Source organism: Eleginops maclovinus, chromosome 14 (assembly GCF_036324505.1).
Source record: "Eleginops maclovinus isolate JMC-PN-2008 ecotype Puerto Natales chromosome 14, JC_Emac_rtc_rv5, whole genome shotgun sequence".
NCBI classification, from domain to species: Eukaryota; Metazoa; Chordata; class Actinopteri; order Perciformes; family Eleginopidae; genus Eleginops; species Eleginops maclovinus.
Genome location: NC_086362.1, coordinates 6,879,443 through 6,897,049, shown reverse-complemented (window position 1 = coordinate 6,897,049; position 17,607 = coordinate 6,879,443). Strand labels below are relative to the sequence as shown.

General features: G+C 38.9%; 1 protein-coding gene across 2 annotated transcripts in view; it reads left to right on the top strand.

Annotated features, from left to right (window-relative positions):
- LOC134875880 (phospholipid-transporting ATPase ABCA1-like) overlaps nt 1-17,607 on the top strand; it is a 119,102-nt gene that overhangs the window by 57,604 nt on the left and 43,891 nt on the right. Inside the window, exons 27-32 of one of the 2 annotated variants that reach the window (XM_063900591.1) lie at nt 855-935; nt 1,040-1,072; nt 2,058-2,197; nt 5,535-5,662; nt 9,864-9,962; nt 11,054-11,243. In XM_063900591.1, coding sequence (XP_063756661.1) covers nt 855-935; nt 1,040-1,072; nt 2,058-2,197; nt 5,535-5,662; nt 9,864-9,962; nt 11,054-11,243 — 671 coding nt within the window. The remainder of the gene's footprint in view (nt 1-854; nt 936-1,039; nt 1,073-2,057; nt 2,198-5,534; nt 5,663-9,863; nt 9,963-11,053; nt 11,244-17,607) is intronic. The other variant, XM_063900592.1, reaches the window with a different exon arrangement.

Below are 17,607 nucleotides of genomic sequence, written 5' to 3'. Positions count from 1 at the left end.
GTGAATCTTTGGTCAGGGCAGCTGTCTTTGATTTCCTATATCTCCATATCCGTCAACAGTTTGCCAATCTCACGTAATCAGTGCACACATGTATTGTTGTTGCCTGATTTTTTATTGTAGGTGAGTTAAACTGCTCCATCATTTACCTCCCATGCTACAGGAGTGGAATTATGCATGTGAAACCATTCTTACTCTGTCATTTGAATCATTAAATCCTTTTTCCATTCAACTTTTATGTAGGGAGATGAATTTAAAAATGACCCAAGGCTCCTTCTCTTTGCATGCATCCAAAATCCCTCCAACAGAAAATAAAAAATCATTAATGTCTTATTTCTACATCTTTCCTTCTACAGTCTGCTTCTTTGGCGACAGAATCTGGCACTTGCCGTTTATTAATACTGTATTAGGTTCAAGCTGAATAATAACTATAACAATCAGCACTTTAATATTCAAAGAAGAAGAGATTTCATTTGTGACCATACCGTAGGTACATCCGAAAGAAGAGGAATGCATGTTCAAAGTACTGGTGGCTAATAGTAGCTAGTTATTTATAATGTATTTTATATGAAGGGGAAATGTCACATTGCATGAACAGGTACAGTTATCTTGTGTTTCCTCAACCATTTCTATTCTTCAGTGTATGACTCTTCCTCCAAACATCACGCAACCTCACAGTTAACTCCTAAAATCTTGTTCCTGAAGCACCTGGCTTTATGCTCTTACAGGAGTAATATATATATATATATATATATATAACATATGGCGTCATGCAGGGCAGGTAGCTGCTGGTTTTGTTATTTATAACCTTAAATTGGGTCAGGCCAAAACAACACATCTTATTTATATTCCCACAGCAACAAAGGAGCTGCTGGAGCGAGACTGCAGGAGGAACTCATCCAAGAGGAGTAGCATCTCCAGCGTCTCTGCAAAGAGAGGCAAGCTATTATTTTTAATGAGGGAAGTTTAATTAAACATTTGTGAATGTACAATGCAGAAGGTCTTCAAATAGAAACTTTTTTTCTTTCTGTTTCTCTTGCAGAATTAAAGGAAAAGTTCACAAGTAAAGTGGAAGGTGCGTACTGTATCTCATTCTTAGTTTTATTATTTTAGCAAATGTCAGATTTTCCGTCCTTCAATTATTAACTTCTTTCAGTTTGAAGATTCACCTCAGTGGCCATTTAGAAAAGAGTGCATAAACAAAGCTCTTTCTGAATCAAAAAGTCATTTTATTTTTCTTTGTCTTGCCGGCTATTCACTTTTACCCAAACAAAAGCAATTCAATGTAATACCTTCATACTATTGGCATTATTATTGGCCACCAACACCTTCCTAGGTTTGTTCTCAACTAGTTATTAAGAAAAAACTTAAGCCTAAAGAGGGCAGCACACCACACTGCAAATGGAAATGCAAAAGAAAGTGGAGGCATCTGCAAGAAGTCAACGCCAAATTACATTTAAATTATAGATATTAAATAACACAACAAAAAGGTATGTGCAACACAGTGTGAACCTGTTAAACTAATCAAATAGAGAAAGGATATTTGTACATTTCTCATTCAACTGTGAAGTAATGAAATGCTTTGCTATTTATTGAATTCTACTGACACTTTTTAATTAGTGTGCATATTAAATGACTGTATTAATAATTATAATTCAAGTGCACTATAACACATTAAAGAATATAAGTAGAAAACTTTCTTTAGGGATTTTTTGTATTTCTGAATTTGTAACTTGATTACATTTCAATCAATGCCTACTAAAAAAAGATATAATTAAAATATTATGTAAATATGTTTGTGTTTTGAGCATTATATAGTGCTCTGGTCATTCATAAATTCAAAATAAGAAAACTGAAAATGTGATTCTTTGTAGAACAAAATATATATTTATATTTACTAAATATTAATATGTCAATATATAGAGTGTTTGAGTTGCCCTGATTTATAACCTCTTATCTCAACAGTAACGATCAAAAAGTATTTCCAAATTCCTGATATATTGTCAAGTATTTTCCGTATGCTCCGATAATAAGAAGTGGTTGGTTTAATGTTTCTGCAGACCTCCAGAAGAGCGTCAGCCTCAATGGGAGGGGGCCCTCGGTCATTGTCGGGGTTCCGCTGATTAGAAGACAGTTCCTGGCACTCTTCATCAAACGCTTCCACCACGCCCGCCGCAGCCGCAAGGGCCTCATCGCACAGGTACTGTCCCCCATCTGTTGGAGTGATGAAGTGAAGGCTTACACTCGGAAGGATTGTAGGAAAAACAAGTTCAAAATCACTTAATGACAAATGTGATAGAGTACACTCATGCAGGGAATAGGCACGTCATCCATCTTGATTTAGTCGATGGAATTTAAGTTGTTGTAGATGAAATCGACACAAATAATGTTTTTTATAAAGATTGAAAAATGCGCCGAGGGATGTGGGATCATCAGTAGTGTGCACCACAATAATCATCATTAATCCCGGGGGAATAGTCCAGAGGAGGAGGATATTAGGACAGAGTGTGTGTTTCTGCACAAAGAACAACTTTAGTTTTGATAAATCTATGGAAGCTATACAAATCTGCTGATCCATTTTCATAAGATTGCAATATGTTTGCTGTCACGTCGAAGTATAATGTTGTGAATCTGTTCTTTGTTTCACGTTGGATTTACATTTACTTTCTAACTCGGAACTGCTCTCTCAACACTCTTTTCAATAAGACAAAAAACCTTGTATTTCGAGTTAAAGTTCACACAAACGCCTGCCCTGTGTGGCAAGGTTACTGTGAATAGATTACTGAAAACAAACTTTCCTCTCCTTACTTCATAAACACAGAAGAGAGAAAACCATTTCTTGTTCCTATGTATACATTTCTTTGAAGGAAGAACGTGTGTATACTTGGGGCCAGAGCATGTCAAATCATGACATCTCACCTTTGCATTTTGACCCAAATGTTTGCCCCGCGTGGCAAGGTTACTGTGAATATATGAGTAAAAACTGCTTTGGAAAAATGGTCCTGTTCTTACTTCATAAACACAAAAGAGAGTGTTTCCTTTTCCTCTGTATAAAACATGTCAGAAAGTGTGTTTAACTGGGGCCAGTGCCAGATGCATGGACTTCTGGGGCCAGGATACTGCAAATGGATTGGTAAAATGTCCTTTCAAAAGACTGTACTATTCTATTTCCTCTTCCTTTCTGTGAATCACTCTGCAGGGATAAAAATGGGTATACCTGGGGCCAGAGCAGGATTTTCCCCTTTACTTTTTGACACAAAGTTGTGCCACATGTGACTGAATACATGAGTGTGTAGAAATGTTAGAAGGTGTGTTTACGTCTTCACTCCTACCTGATGTCTGTCGATGTCTCCACAAAGACTAAGTGACACCCCTGATTTGTTTTCCCTTCATTCCACGGTGCGCTCATCATGTGTTTTCGTTAGCCGTTTATTAAATGTGATCGCATAACAATTACAAGGATGACAGACTCATTTTGGCCCATTAAGTCCATGTCTATATTATTTTGTTCCTCATAAACATAATTTCAGAAGTCAAAACTAATAAATATGTGTAATTTAAACGAGTCAAATGCAATTTTGTTAACGAGCACTTCCCAAGGAATGTTTTTCTAAAAAGTGATGTAAATTGTATTGACACATCTGGATAAAGTTTGAATAACATTAGCTATGAGAGCGGGAAATTATTAAAGTTGCAGCTCAGAGAGAGAGAGGGGACTCGTTTCACCTCTGTGAGGAGATCAGGTTCTGCCTGTAATTTGCTGCGACACCAATCCCCATTAGTCACTGTCAGTCGTGCACATCCCTCTTTGAGAGTGTGTGTGCATGTACAAAGGTGCACATTGTCCTCCCTCTCCCTCTTTATTCATCTAGCTAAAGCTTTTCTTCCTCCCATCATGTCAACAGCCCCCATTGTCAGCAGATATGATTGTGTAGTGAGGTAATCTACTCCAATACAAGCAGTTAGGGGAATATAAAAAGAGATTATGGCATGGGACACAAAAGCGGTGATTTATGGGGAGGAAAAGTTGGGGACAGGAGAGTGTTGGCAGCGTCAGAATGAGGAAGGAGCAGCGCTAAACTCCCTCCAGGTGCAGTTTATGATTCATGATGAGGAATTCAGAATATGTGTTGTTTTATAATCTAATATTAGCAACAGCATGGTTCCTGAAGTGCTCATTTGTTATACTTAGGTTTCTGTATTATTCCTGTGAATTAATTTATAAAAATTACTGTTATACTGTTGACACAAAAGGGACTTCCAGGCGTGCGTAAGTTTAAAATGAACATCTCTTACTTAACTTTCTACTTCTTTTACTACTTCACTACTGACCAGCTTGGTGTAATATACGCTGCATATGCATAAACATTACATTCTTCCACTTGCATTAAACAAAGTATTAATTATGCTAAACACACTGACGATATTTAGCACACATACACACCTTATTCTCCAGCTACAGGTGGTTACACTCCAGGGATTAGTCTATATTAGGTAGCAGGTGACACACTGTTACTCTAACCAGTCCAGGTATAAATAAATAAATACCATATTAACACAACAGTGAACTTTGCTGTTCTTATCTTCTTTAATGCAATAAATGGAGAAATAACACAGGATAGACATGAGTGATTGTTGGGGAAACTAACTCACTGTAATGAGATTTTTGAATTGAGGATGAATAAGCACTTCTTGATTGTGTTTTGCTGTTTATACCCAGTTTGCATGTAATCCTGTTGTAAATCCCCTCTTAACTTGAGACTCGTGCATTGTACATGGCGATGCCTGGGCTTTGTGAGCGTAATGACTTTGTGCAGATCTCTCTGAATGGGAGAAGTAGCAGCTGTCACCTGCAATTACTGCAGAGAGAGAGAAACACTCTTTCTTCTGTTCCGCCATTAAGCTTTTCACTCGTATTGCTGCTCTTTATCTTTCTCCTCCAAGCACTTTTCCACATTGCAGTAAATTTAGGACTTTCAATTGTAGCATCTTGAATTGGCCTGGCAAATCGCATGGCCTGCAATTAATCAAGAGAACGCAAACCTCCCCCTGCCGCCAGCCTGCGAGTGATTACACATTAAAGATAGCTTGCATTTTTTTCCCGCTGACCTTTTTGTCAGCTCTAACAATGAATTACAAAGAGAATTACACAACGGAGAAAAGAGGATTCGCCTGGCGTCTGGTTTATAATAATACCACAAAAGACAAGAGAATAGTGAGGAAGTAATTACATGTGAGGGGCCTGATGATGGTGCGTCTGTTTAATCAAACTCCAAACAAGTCAGTGAGGAGCATAGTAATGTGTGCACGCTATTGTTGACCGCATCAGTCAGTGTAGCATGTATTGACAGTTAGTTATTGAAAGTAAAGATATTTTGGGTGTTGCAGTCAATTATGTCTGTTGCATTTGGTTGATACTGTTTTGCCTTGTTAAACCAACCTTTTTGGCAAATAATTCCCTGCAAAGTGCAAATGATTAACTGAAGTTTCTTCCAATTTGACAAGCGATTTGCGTGCACTCTGTCCTCCCTCTGCAGGTGGTGTTACCTGCAGCCTTTGTGTGTCTGTCTCTGATCTTCTCGCTCATCGTGCCCCCGTTCACGGACTACCCAAGCCTGGAGCTACAGCCCTCCATGTACGGGCTGCCTCAAACCACTTTTTACAGGTAAGCACATCACAATGAGTTTTTACCGCAATTCCCGCACATGTTTTAATCTATAAAAAAAATGTCTGAACAATGCAGTGCATCTTGTGATATTTATCAAAGGCAGAAACATAAAGGAGTACTTAACTACCAAAATGATCATTTATTTTTCAGCAAATCTATGAAAACATCCATCTACAAACTCTCACTTATTGGATTCATTATTTCACAAACACATGACTTTTTACTTCAACTACAACTTTGCTCCAAAGGAAGATAAGCGCTTCTCGGCAAGCCTGCAGTTTCTTAAAAAACAAGGTTTTTCCACCATAGAAATTATTATCTGTGGGGGCGAGTTATTTCTTCAAGCTTTGAAGGAAAAAGAAACAAAGGATGTCTCCTGCTGAGCTCATCAGTCTATAGTGTGTAGAATACTCTAGTTACATTCCAGAGGATGCATCACAAAAAGACAACACAATGCAAATGGCTTTTTTAAAGGATCTATCCGTATGAAGTGCAGTGCTTTAATGTAGTGCTTTTATTAATGAACACCCAAGAATGGAAAGTTTGAAAGACATAATGGTTATCTGCACCCTTTTTTTTATTATCCAGGGTTCGTACAAAGTCTTAAACGTTTTGATTTCAAGGTCGGGAATGTGATGAGATGTGAAAATTATCCTTGAAAATCTAAGTTTATATGAAAAGCTAGTATGAAAAAACTGTATTTTTTTCGCAGTGATAGTTTAGATGTGAATGTAAAGGCTCTGAAATTGAGGTTAATTTTGTTAAAAGTATTTGAATGTTCTGAATAGGATTTTTTCACGGTCAAATATATTAATTTCTACGTCAGTGAGTTCAGGGTTGCTGCAACATGACTCATCCTTTTCTACCACGTCAATATTTCTGAAAAATTGAATTGTAAAAATCACCCTAGTCCCTCTAAACGTATCACTGTACTCCTGACAGGAATCTGTCAAGGGAACCCACCGTCAGGCATTTTATCTCCCCTGCGTCCCTCTGTAGAAGCTCACTTTAAACATGTCCAGATACGATAACCTGACTTATCTATGAGGCTATCTATAAAGTTACACAGATGGATAGAAAAGGGAGGCTTTGTTGACAAATTGAAACACTTTATTTGTCTTTAACTTTTTGAATATCATCAAGGCCTCGTTAATTGTATAGTAGAGTCATGATGTGAGACCCTTCTTGAATATTTAACTCATCTATTTTAACAAACTATTGTCGATAAGTGACTAACACATCTATTATCTTACATATTCAGTTATTAGCTTCACATATATCAACACATAGCTCATTGAGGACACCTTTTAAAAGTGATCCATTCACAATAAAGCCTTTGAAGTAAAGCCTTGAATATTGAAACGAGTGTGTGTTTCAGTACTTTTTCACTGACTGAGCCAAGTATCATTTAAAACATTCTGTGTCTCTCTCCGTGGTGCTGAAACTGTCAAACTCGTTCTGACTCTGTTCCTGCTTCCACTGTCATCACCTCCTCTATGAACACAGATATTAGTGAAGGGCCCTATTCTGCTTCTAGTGGTTTCCCCTTCCTGTAGTGTGGTATTACACACTAGTTAGTTTCTCTCCCACACACTCCCCCCCCGATTCTAACAATTCCAGTTCCCTTTTCAGTTCTAATAATCTATTCCGTTTCTTTTTGGTTCTTTGAGAGGATAAAAGTAAAATTCTGAATCTGAACCAGTTTTTGCTACCAAACCGTTCTAAATACTAATAATACCAAATAATAATGCCAAAAGATCCCCAGAATAAGGCCCCTTTAAAAAACGTGACAGGAACCCTGTGAAATATCTCTTCTTTATGTCAACACAATGCAGCTTAAGAGTAGTGGGAATAAAGTCTGTCTTCATTGATGGTATTCACTTGTCTGTGTCACACACTCTCTGGTGACTAGCTTAAAGTGCCCGCTTGGTTTTCCTGGGACTTCCTGTGAAGGGTTCCTGTGCTTTGCCTTTTAAAACTGAAGTGTTCTTAATGTTAACGACACTCCCTCTGGCCAATAACTAAATATTGTCTTTTCTCCGGAGTGACGGTGTGATTAAAAGTGGTTTCCTCTTGGTTTAATTTAAGTCTTAGAGGTTTTTAGAATAAAGACAGTAAAGCTTACACCCAGGAACACTGTGTTTTATCACCAGAGGGCTTATTCCTGTAATATAATGCAGCCTTCATTTGACTTTCTCCTCACAGTGTTCGGCGATTTGTCATGTGGACTAGATGAACCATTCATTAGTTCCACTGTTTCTGTGTGTATGCACAAGTCTTCATTTTGAGACTGTCCAGTAGTTTTACGATCTGGAATAGCGTGCTAACCCAGCCAGTCTTAATTGTAAAACAGATGGCTGCACATAATCCATTTTTACAATCGGACCACTTGAATCTGGCTCCGAGTGACCTTCATGCGGACGCTCTAAACGAGACAATGAACACTGTATTAATCCTAACGGTCTGCGGGCTGTGGCCACCGCTGGCAGGAAGCCATTGGTGCGCTCTTTATGAAACGCTGTGTTTTAACTCCCATGGCACCCTTAGGATAAAGGGCAGAGTGTGTGTGCTTAGTAATGAGAATGAAATTGGAATAGGGAGATTGTTTAAAGGAGACACTCGGATGATAATGAAAGGCTGTACACAGAATTCTGAGCGGCTCATATTAGAGATATATGGCTCAAATTTGCAGCACTCGCTGTGATCCAAGTCAAGCCCCTTCGAAACCTACTCCAGATTGTCCAGTTACACTTCCTCGACAGAGCTAGCCTTCCTAATGCTGATAAGACAATAAATACATTAGATATCTAAAAATCAGAGAAAGAAAGGGCGAATAAAATGATGAAAGGGGCCTTATTTTGCTAATTTTCAGGTTCATATTTGTGTTTTGGGTCTCTACTCTGACATGTTTCAATGCTTTAATGTTCAAGAAGCTCTTTCTCATACTGCCTGTGCTGCAGCACCTCGTTTCACCCTCTGTCTGAAACCAGAGCCCAGTCTGCTCTGGTTGGTTAGCAGGTCAGCACTGTTGTGTTGGTCAACCCATTATAGATAGTCTATCAACAATCTAATGGAGGCATGTCCGTGTCCAAAGGAGGTCCCCTGTATTCTCTGCATCATTTTGAATTAAAATGTTATTTTTCTATTAACTTTGAACTTGGGGCGTCTTAAAATAGCAAATTACAATCTCCCCATATCTTTCCAGTAGTTTGAGTTGAGTGTTATGAATGTTTTTGCACATTAGTTCCCAATCCATTGATGGTATGATGCAAGAAAGTTGGTTTCTGAATGTATTTATTTTTCTTATCTTCATCATTTTTTATTCATTTAGTGCTATCGAGTGTTTACTGGAAATGCACCACATGAGATTTCCTCTTGCACTTTCCTTCTTCCTGTTTGTCCCCTAAAGTTTAATTGCAAGAACAACTGAAAGAGTCTTTCTATGGTCACAGATATACCAAGCTACATTTAAGATAAATAATAAACTAATGTCCTTTCAATCAGGAAGATGGTTTACCTCACTTCTCAAATCTTCAATAAGGCTTTCTTTTCCAAACATATTGAAAGGACATTGTTTTACACAGTCGTATATTTTAAATTATTCTCCTGGTTCAATATTTCCAGGCCTTTAATCTCTAATAATCCCTCCTGTCAGTTATCCTGCTGCACCGTTCTGTACACTCAGCTTCTTTTTGACACCACCTTACAGACATCAGGCTTCTAGATTTCATCAAGGTCAAATCGATTTAAAGTGGACTCATCGATGGTTGTCTATTATCCGATGAATTATAGATGGTAGGAAATCACTTCTCATAAGAATAAGACCTGGTTTAGTGAAATATGGACGTATAAATGGTTATTTGTACTTAAAACAAGGCTGCCATTGCACAAATCAATGCTACAACAGTGCATGACAGAAACACGATGAAAGGCCAAGAGACATCCTCTTACATGAAAACACGACAAAAATAACACGTAAAAAATTCTGTTTTTAGAAAATATTCAAGAAGAAACTCCGTGTTCCTCTGGTTCTAGTTTCTAGTAAGCATAGTTATATCATGCCTCCACTACAAGAGGTATTAGTAGATTAGTTGTGGGTCTTTCCTTATTGGTTGACAGTAATGGGCTTAAGTGACATGGACCTGCTGAAAGTGTTTTTTGTGTTGATTTTATTTATTTATTCCTGATTCTTTTGCAGCAATGATGGTCCGACTAATGCAGAGGTGTCTAAGGTGGTGGATACACTGGTTAACAATCCTGGCTTTGGAACTCGCTGCATGACTGGAGACCCCATACCGTATGTTTTTACTCACAAAAAAACCAAAAGATTTGTGTTAGTGTGCACCTGCATGCCTCAAGGTACTGATACAAGTGTCACGTGTGCAAACATGGAGTCCAAGCACAAAATCCTGCAACAGAAGCTGTACAAATATCACCCAATGCATTAAAGGAGCGCTCTGCATTATAGTGAAAAGACATTTCTAGAAGAAAAATGTGATTAATAAATGATGAGCACGCTCTCTGGATGTTCCTGGTCAAAATATGTTGAAAGATACATTTCTTTTCAAATTTAATGAAAAGTAATTATTGTTGAGCTTGGAGCAAACGCAGGTCACAAGAGCTTACACCGCTTCAAACACAAACCACATGATTTCATTCAGAGATAACTAATTTTTCAACCATCTTCAGAAGTCAATTTGGTTTGACTCATGTTAATTTAATGACTATGCAGTGAATTTAATTGAAAGTCAAGGTTGCTAACTGATCAGTGGAATATTTGGATAATTATACATCGATGTGTCATGCAGCAAATTCAGAAAATGCTGTTTTAAGCCTCCCCAGACAGAATATTTGCTGCTTGTTCTTTTATTCATCATATTAAAGTGAATATGTTTTGGTTTTGGGCTATCAAAACAACATATTAAAGACATCTTTGAACATGTCAGACTTGGATGGAGATTTTTCAAAAATAATCTGAGTTTTCTGGTGCAAACCATTAACCAAATAATCTGGAAAGTAACCAGCAGATTAGTCGTGGCAGTCTTTCAGAAGTATATATGCTGTAACTCATGATAATGAAACAAGAGGGAATATAACAGAGCTGCAATGATTCAACAACTTATTGGTTAGTCCTTCAACAGAAAAATAATTGCCAACTGTTTTGATGTCAGATTAATAGTTACATTTCTATTTAGATTTGGTTTATTCCTCTGTTTTTGGAACAGTTTAAAGTGAATATCTTTGGTTTTGGACTAAAAAACATCAACTTGGATTTAGAGGACTGGGAAGGACCATGCTACACATCAGTGACACTAATGGTTATCAGAAGAGAGCATATTGCATGTAATTAATGATAAACTCTGATAATTCTCCCTCGTTTCCTCTCAGGAATCTCCCGTGTTCCTCGGCTGGCTCTGATTGGTTCACTCCCCCGGTGGATCAGTCCATCACTGACATCTTCCTGCAGGGGAATTGGAGCATGGCCAACCCCTCCCCTTCCTGCCAGTGCAGCACACCTAAACGCACCATCATGTTACCTGACTGCCCCCCCGGAGCAGGAGGCCTGCCCCCCCCTCAGGTGAGTCTTTCTCTGCAGCCACTATTATGGGACTTTAAGGGGAAACAACACAAGAGAACAGATACCATTATAATTCATAAATATCAGATTTGATTACTTGCATTAAATACACTATTTGTGAATTAGATTGTTCCTGATTTACTTGATATGCAAATGAGGAAATTGTTATGCTAATTTTAGAGGAATTTAAGAACAATTGTATATGTATGTTTTCCATAAACGTAGGGTATTTAAACCTTCACTCACTCAGTTAAAATAGAAAAATACATTAATTAATGTTCCTAAATAATTATGCTTTCCTATGCGATAATTAATAAATTAATATGCACTTAAGGACAAAAATGTAAATGCTATCAAAGAAAAACTTGTATGGATGTTTCCTTTCAACTAGTCTCTTTCAAGAAGAGGCAAAAACATGTCAAACTAAAATTGTCCTTTACACAAAAAACATATTTTCACCTGCACTGTCACCTGAAGGTCACTGTGTGTGTGTGTGTGTGTGTGTGTGTGTGTGTGTGTGTGTGTGTGTGTGTGTGTGTGTGTGTGTGTGTGGGTGTGGGTGTGGGTGTGGGTGTGTGTGTGTGTGTCCGTCTGTCCGTCTGTCCGTCCAATAAACTGCAGTGTTAAAAAAATAAATCAATGACACAACAGTATAATAAAAAATGCTTATCATGGGAGCTTCTGGCGTGCAGCGTGGACGTCGCAGTCAGCATCATTTTGATTTGAAAATGCAAAGGTACTTACTAACAGGGAATCTGCGGCGCACTGCAGAATGTAAATGCACCTTTTGTGCTGCGGCCCTTTCTGTATCAGCATGCACACATTAAAGTCCAGCGTGCTTTAAATCCCCTGAATTCGCAGATGCAAAAATGTATCCGTAATGTGTCTGGTATTTTGAAACCTTTCACCTTGTGGCACCTTTTTCTCACATTGTGACTCCGTGGAGGCTTCAAGTCGATACCCCTTCCTTTATTGGCTATTACCTTAACAATATATATATATATATATATATATATATATATATACACGTCCGCATGCGGCGGTGGGGTGTGACCTACAGAGATCAAGGCCGAATCGATGGGCCTGTTAGTGACCCCCAACCACATCCCTGCAACCTCCCATTACTCAATCAGCATTCAGAGAGAAAGGAAGGAGAACGAAGCTCATTTGGAGCTAAATGGTTTGCACTGCTGTCTCCGTGTGATGATGATGAGGAATCTAAGCTGGAGAGGGAATAGAGGGCGACGTCCTTTATTAGAGACGGCTCTGTGTGTTTACTCAGGCTTTGTGCCATGGGCCTGCATTTTGAGAGGTTTTAATTTGAATGTCTCTCTCCTAACCCTACCTAAAGCTCCTGGAGTCTGGCGATGGCTTGGAATTAGTTTGTGGAAGTTAGACCCAGGGTTGAAGGGAGGGCAGGAGTGGGGGATTCATGGCTGCATAACAGTGAAAATAATGTTAAACTCATTGTCATGTTCGTACAGCAATGCTCGCGGAGTGTTCCTGCAGGTGGCACATAATGATCATTTTAGTATTTTGAATCTCTACTGTGACATGTTTTCATGCTTGTTCAAAAAAAGTCTGTATTTTTCTCACTCTGCCTGTGCGGCAGCATCTCTTTTCCCCCTCTGTCTGAAACCAGAGCCCAGTCTGCTCCTGATTGGTAAGCTTGCTGGCTCTGTTGTTATTGGTCAACCACCCAGAGATGTCCCTCACCTTAGCTCACCACTAAGGTGTTGGAGCGCTAGCCAAAAGAAGAATGAGTGTCACTTTGTTCCAGAAGTAAACAAAGGTCAAATGGAGGCGTTTCAGGCAGCTGCACACAGAATCCAGCGTAGACTTTTTGTATTTCAACATATTTATTTATTTCATCTTTATTTAATCAGCAGTCTCATTGAGATTAAATTGTCTTTCTTGCGAGACATGAGAACAACAACACAAGGACACAAAAAAAGAAGGAATAAAACAAACAAAACTCATAATAAAAGCTTGGATTATAAAGCTTTTAATCTCTCAGTGGATTGTAAGACTTTAGTTTTAAGAGCATTTAAAAGGTGCAAAGTACCTGAAACATAAGTGCCTTCACGAGGGATTACCATGGACGATCCAGGCTGCTTTTAATTTCATGTAACTAACGTTCTTCTTTCTGTTGTTTGTAATGATAAAGTAAATCAACAATGACAGTAGTGACCTTTTATTTTGAAAGCAACAGATTATGTGCTGATGGTTTATCATCACCAGCCGTTTTAAGAGATTGATAAAGAGGAGCATTTATCTCTCCACACATCAGGAGCCTTATTAATGCTTCCCACACACACTTAACCTACACATCTACATGTGACACTATAATGGTGTGATTAAATCCTATTTACTGCATTCATTGTCTGAAGCTATTTAAGTTATTGTATGTATAGTTTTAAAATGGCATTACATTAAACAAATCTGAAAATGTTGAACATTTTCTGACATTATAGTAAAGCAGTTGTTAGATTTTGTTCTTGCATCTTCCCCAAATATTACCCACCCTTCCTCATCGCTTTATTCAAAATATTGTACTTCTTTTACGCCCGAATTATGGTAAATTTATTTCCCCTCCTCCTCTAAATACTTCCTTCTGAGCAGCTGTGTGTGTCTGAACTGTATGTGCCCTGTGCAGGTATGATGTTAAAGATGAGTGTTGAGAAGGTAAACATCAGCGTGTCTTTTGTGTAACCTCTCCTCCTCTGGCCTGCAGCTCAGCACAGCGCTGTCACAAACTCTGGCTTGTTGACTCGTTTCTCTGCGCAGCCGTGCAAGGCCATCGAGGTCTTTCCCTTTTCTGTTCTCCATTTCAGACAGGCTCTCATTCAGCTGCCCCTCTATTTGTTATTTTGTGAATTGCTTCCACTTAGCTGCTTCGCTGTATTTCTGCTTTATTGTATCATTTTGTAAGTCGAAGGTACTTTAAGTACAATAAGCATCAATATAAAGAGCATTTAAAAAGGCCGGCTCTTTAGTGTATCTTGTTACATTCACTTGCATCATTTCTCTTTTATTTTCTCCCAATCCTCATCCTGTAAAAGGATGTCAAATGGACACATGGAAACAACCTTCGGGAGTTATTGTCATGCTGCAAAATGGTTGCCAGTCATCTCCCATTGCGCCCTGAATGAAAATTTTAAATGAGGACAAGACGAAGCAATGAATGGACAGCATTTATATGCAACACACATGCTGTTCACTTAACATTTACTCGTCTCTGTTCATCAGCTTCTTTCTGCATAATGAAGCGCTTTATTTATCTGCCAGGGGTCAGTCTTTGCACAACAGAGAGCTTTTTATTTCTGCCTCTGAACTGTTGCATGTGAGAGTTCATGTACTGGAAAGATGAAGTCACACAGTGTGATTATGAGGGGGAAAGGTTGACCAAGGTCCTGTTACTCATGGAGCAAAGACACCAGTGCAATTTATTAATAAATAATAATGAATGATAGTGCAGCTGTACACCATCACCTCCCTGCTCCACCAGAGGGCTATATGCCAGATTTTGAAATATAGGGCAGTGCAAACGGTCATAAGACATTTCTTTATATATATTTATATGTAATATTGTGTGCTGGTCTGGCAGAAGACAGACAGGAGTTAAACACTCATGGGAACAGCAGAAGGAGACGGAAAGGAAGTAAAGACACATTAATTAACATGAGCACTTAGGGCCATCATTTCATTTTGATCTGCAGTCCCTGGCAGGTTGATGGCATTATAACTAAAAGAAAGACTTGTTATTGGAAAAGAATATGTGAACAAACTTGGACAGTTACAGAAAACGGGAGCTGCTCTTCCCTTCATTGTGCTGTGTGATTATGTCCAACAGCAGGGTAACATGTTCCTGGAAGGGAAGCTCTTGCAGTTATTCTAAACACAAAGAGTGGAGCAGCCTTTCTGGCCTGATCTTGACAGAGAGAGAGTTTCCCAGTGACAGATTTGTCAGCCAAACAAAGAAAATCTCTGCTTCATTCAACATTACCTCACCTCCCAATTCAGCGACCTTTCTGCTTTTGTGTGGAGCCTCTCCTGCCTCCGGACAGCTCGTTTACACTAAAATGGATCTGAGGGTGCTAGGAGTCAAAGGGAAAAATCAGCAGCCGGCAGAGAGAGGAAGTGTCGGTGTGATGTGTGAACACGCTGCTCGATTTATTCTGTGCCAACAGCTGGTGTTGGAGGAAAAATCATCCCCTCATTCACAATGATTTCAACAAACAAATGACAACATTAAGTAGCAATAATGTCTCGTACGGAAAAAATATGTTCCCATAAAACTAAAATGCAATCTCAATTAAGATAACAGATTACCGTCTAGTTTTAAGCAGTGGTGTAAAGTAACTAAGTATTTTTAGTACAACTTTGAGGTACTTGTACTTAACTCCATTTTCAGGCTACTTTATAATTGTACTGCACTTCAAACTGGAAGCAAATAGTGTACTTTTCACGCCATCACATGTATTTTACAACTTCAGTTACTAGCTACTTTGCAGATTAGATTTTATATTCAAAATAAATCAATAAATCATGATGTTTTATTACGGGCCGAGCTACCCAGCAGCATGTAAATGAACCCCAAACTTTACCAAGTGCAACATTGAATAAAAGAACACATTAATGCATCAATAATTATAGTCAAATAATTAAAAAGATGAGATGATGATTCTGTACTCTCCACTTTAAGGAAGTAAAATTGTAATTATAAAGCACCCTTCTCAACACGAATGTACAAAGTGCTTTACAGGCAGTACACAGTAAAATACACAATATAGCTGTAAAATGTACAATAAAAGGCATAAAACACAACAGTTCAAATTAACACCAGTGTTGGGACAGCTAAAAACTCACCTCCCCCGACACCCCAAAAGCTTGTCGGAAAAGGTGAGTCTTCAGCTGCACCTTAAACATTTCCACTGAGACAGCGGCTCTCAGGCCCTGGGGGAGTTTGTTCCAAAGCCTTGGAGCCACCACCTCAAAGGCACGATCCCCCTTAGTTTTTAGCCTGGTCCATGGCACCCTTAAAAGGCCTTGCTCAGAGGACCTCAGGGCCCGGTTTGTCCTGTAAGGGTGGATCAGGTCGTGAATGTAGGCGTGGGCTTGTTGATGGACAGCGCTATATGTAAAAACCAGAATTTTGAACTGCATTCTGAGATGGACATTCACTTACTAAGTACTCTTTCCACGATCGGCTTGAAGGTAACAAAACTACCTTGTTTGGTTTAGCAGCGTACCATGGTTATTGCTAAAATAAGTAGTATTTTTAATGTATTTATATTGGTGTTTGTATGTGCTCCAAACTTTTGTCAGGAATCTTTTTTGGGTCGTAAATATTGTAAATTCTAAATATTTTCCCTCTTAGCTTAAATGACAATGCAGTTTAATTGTATGGGAACTAACTTTTAAACGGATTGGCTGTCTTATTGTCCAGAATTTGAGTGGACACACAGACGTCGATAAAAACCACTCTGGGATTATTCTGCATTATAAAATCATCATTCCATTTCTAAAGCTCAGCAGATACTCTCACTGACTTGTGTTTTTTCCCCTCAAACCAACAAAATAATTTAGATAATGGTGTTTATTTTCCCTTGCAGAAACTACTTTTTTCCCTCACAAATATTAAGCCAATACCAGTCTTCAATATGCTGACAGATGAGTCATTTGTAGTGGGGCCAGTCTCCAAATGATAAAGACATCAATGGTAATTCGCTGAGTGCGGCGGCGACTTTATCAATTCCTCTGCACGCATAACGGCCTATTCATCTGTGAAGGTTAAATATCACCAGTGAACAGAGTCAATACCTCACATTTGATAACGGGCTTACTGTTGCCTGCCATCGCCATGGAAACAAAGATTTCACACAGACCTCCCGCTGTGATCCTCTCGCTCTCTTTTTGCTATAGTTTTTCAAGGGCATATGTGAGGATAGGCAGGAGGGAAGGATGAAAAAGAGAAGGAGTGAGCTGCTTCATGATGATTTATTTAGCAGGGGGGTGAGCGTTCAGGTCAAAGGGAATGCATGCCCCCCTCACAGTGTGGGGTGGCATGCATTCACTCACGGCCCCACAGTGAACAGGTAAGCAAAGCAGGAATGAGGATACCTGCACATACACCCTCACAGTGCATCTCACTTTTCAATGATCCTCGCCTGTCTGTATTCTTCTGCTGTTCCCGTTAATGTTCACTTCCTGTCTGTATTCTTCTGCTGTTCCCGTAAGTGTTCACTTCCTGTCTGTTTTCTTCTGCTGTTCCCGTTAGTGTTCACTTCCTGGCTGTTTTCTTCTGCTGTTCCCGTAAGTGTTCACTTCCTGTCTGTTTTCTTCTGCTGTTCCCGTTAGTGTT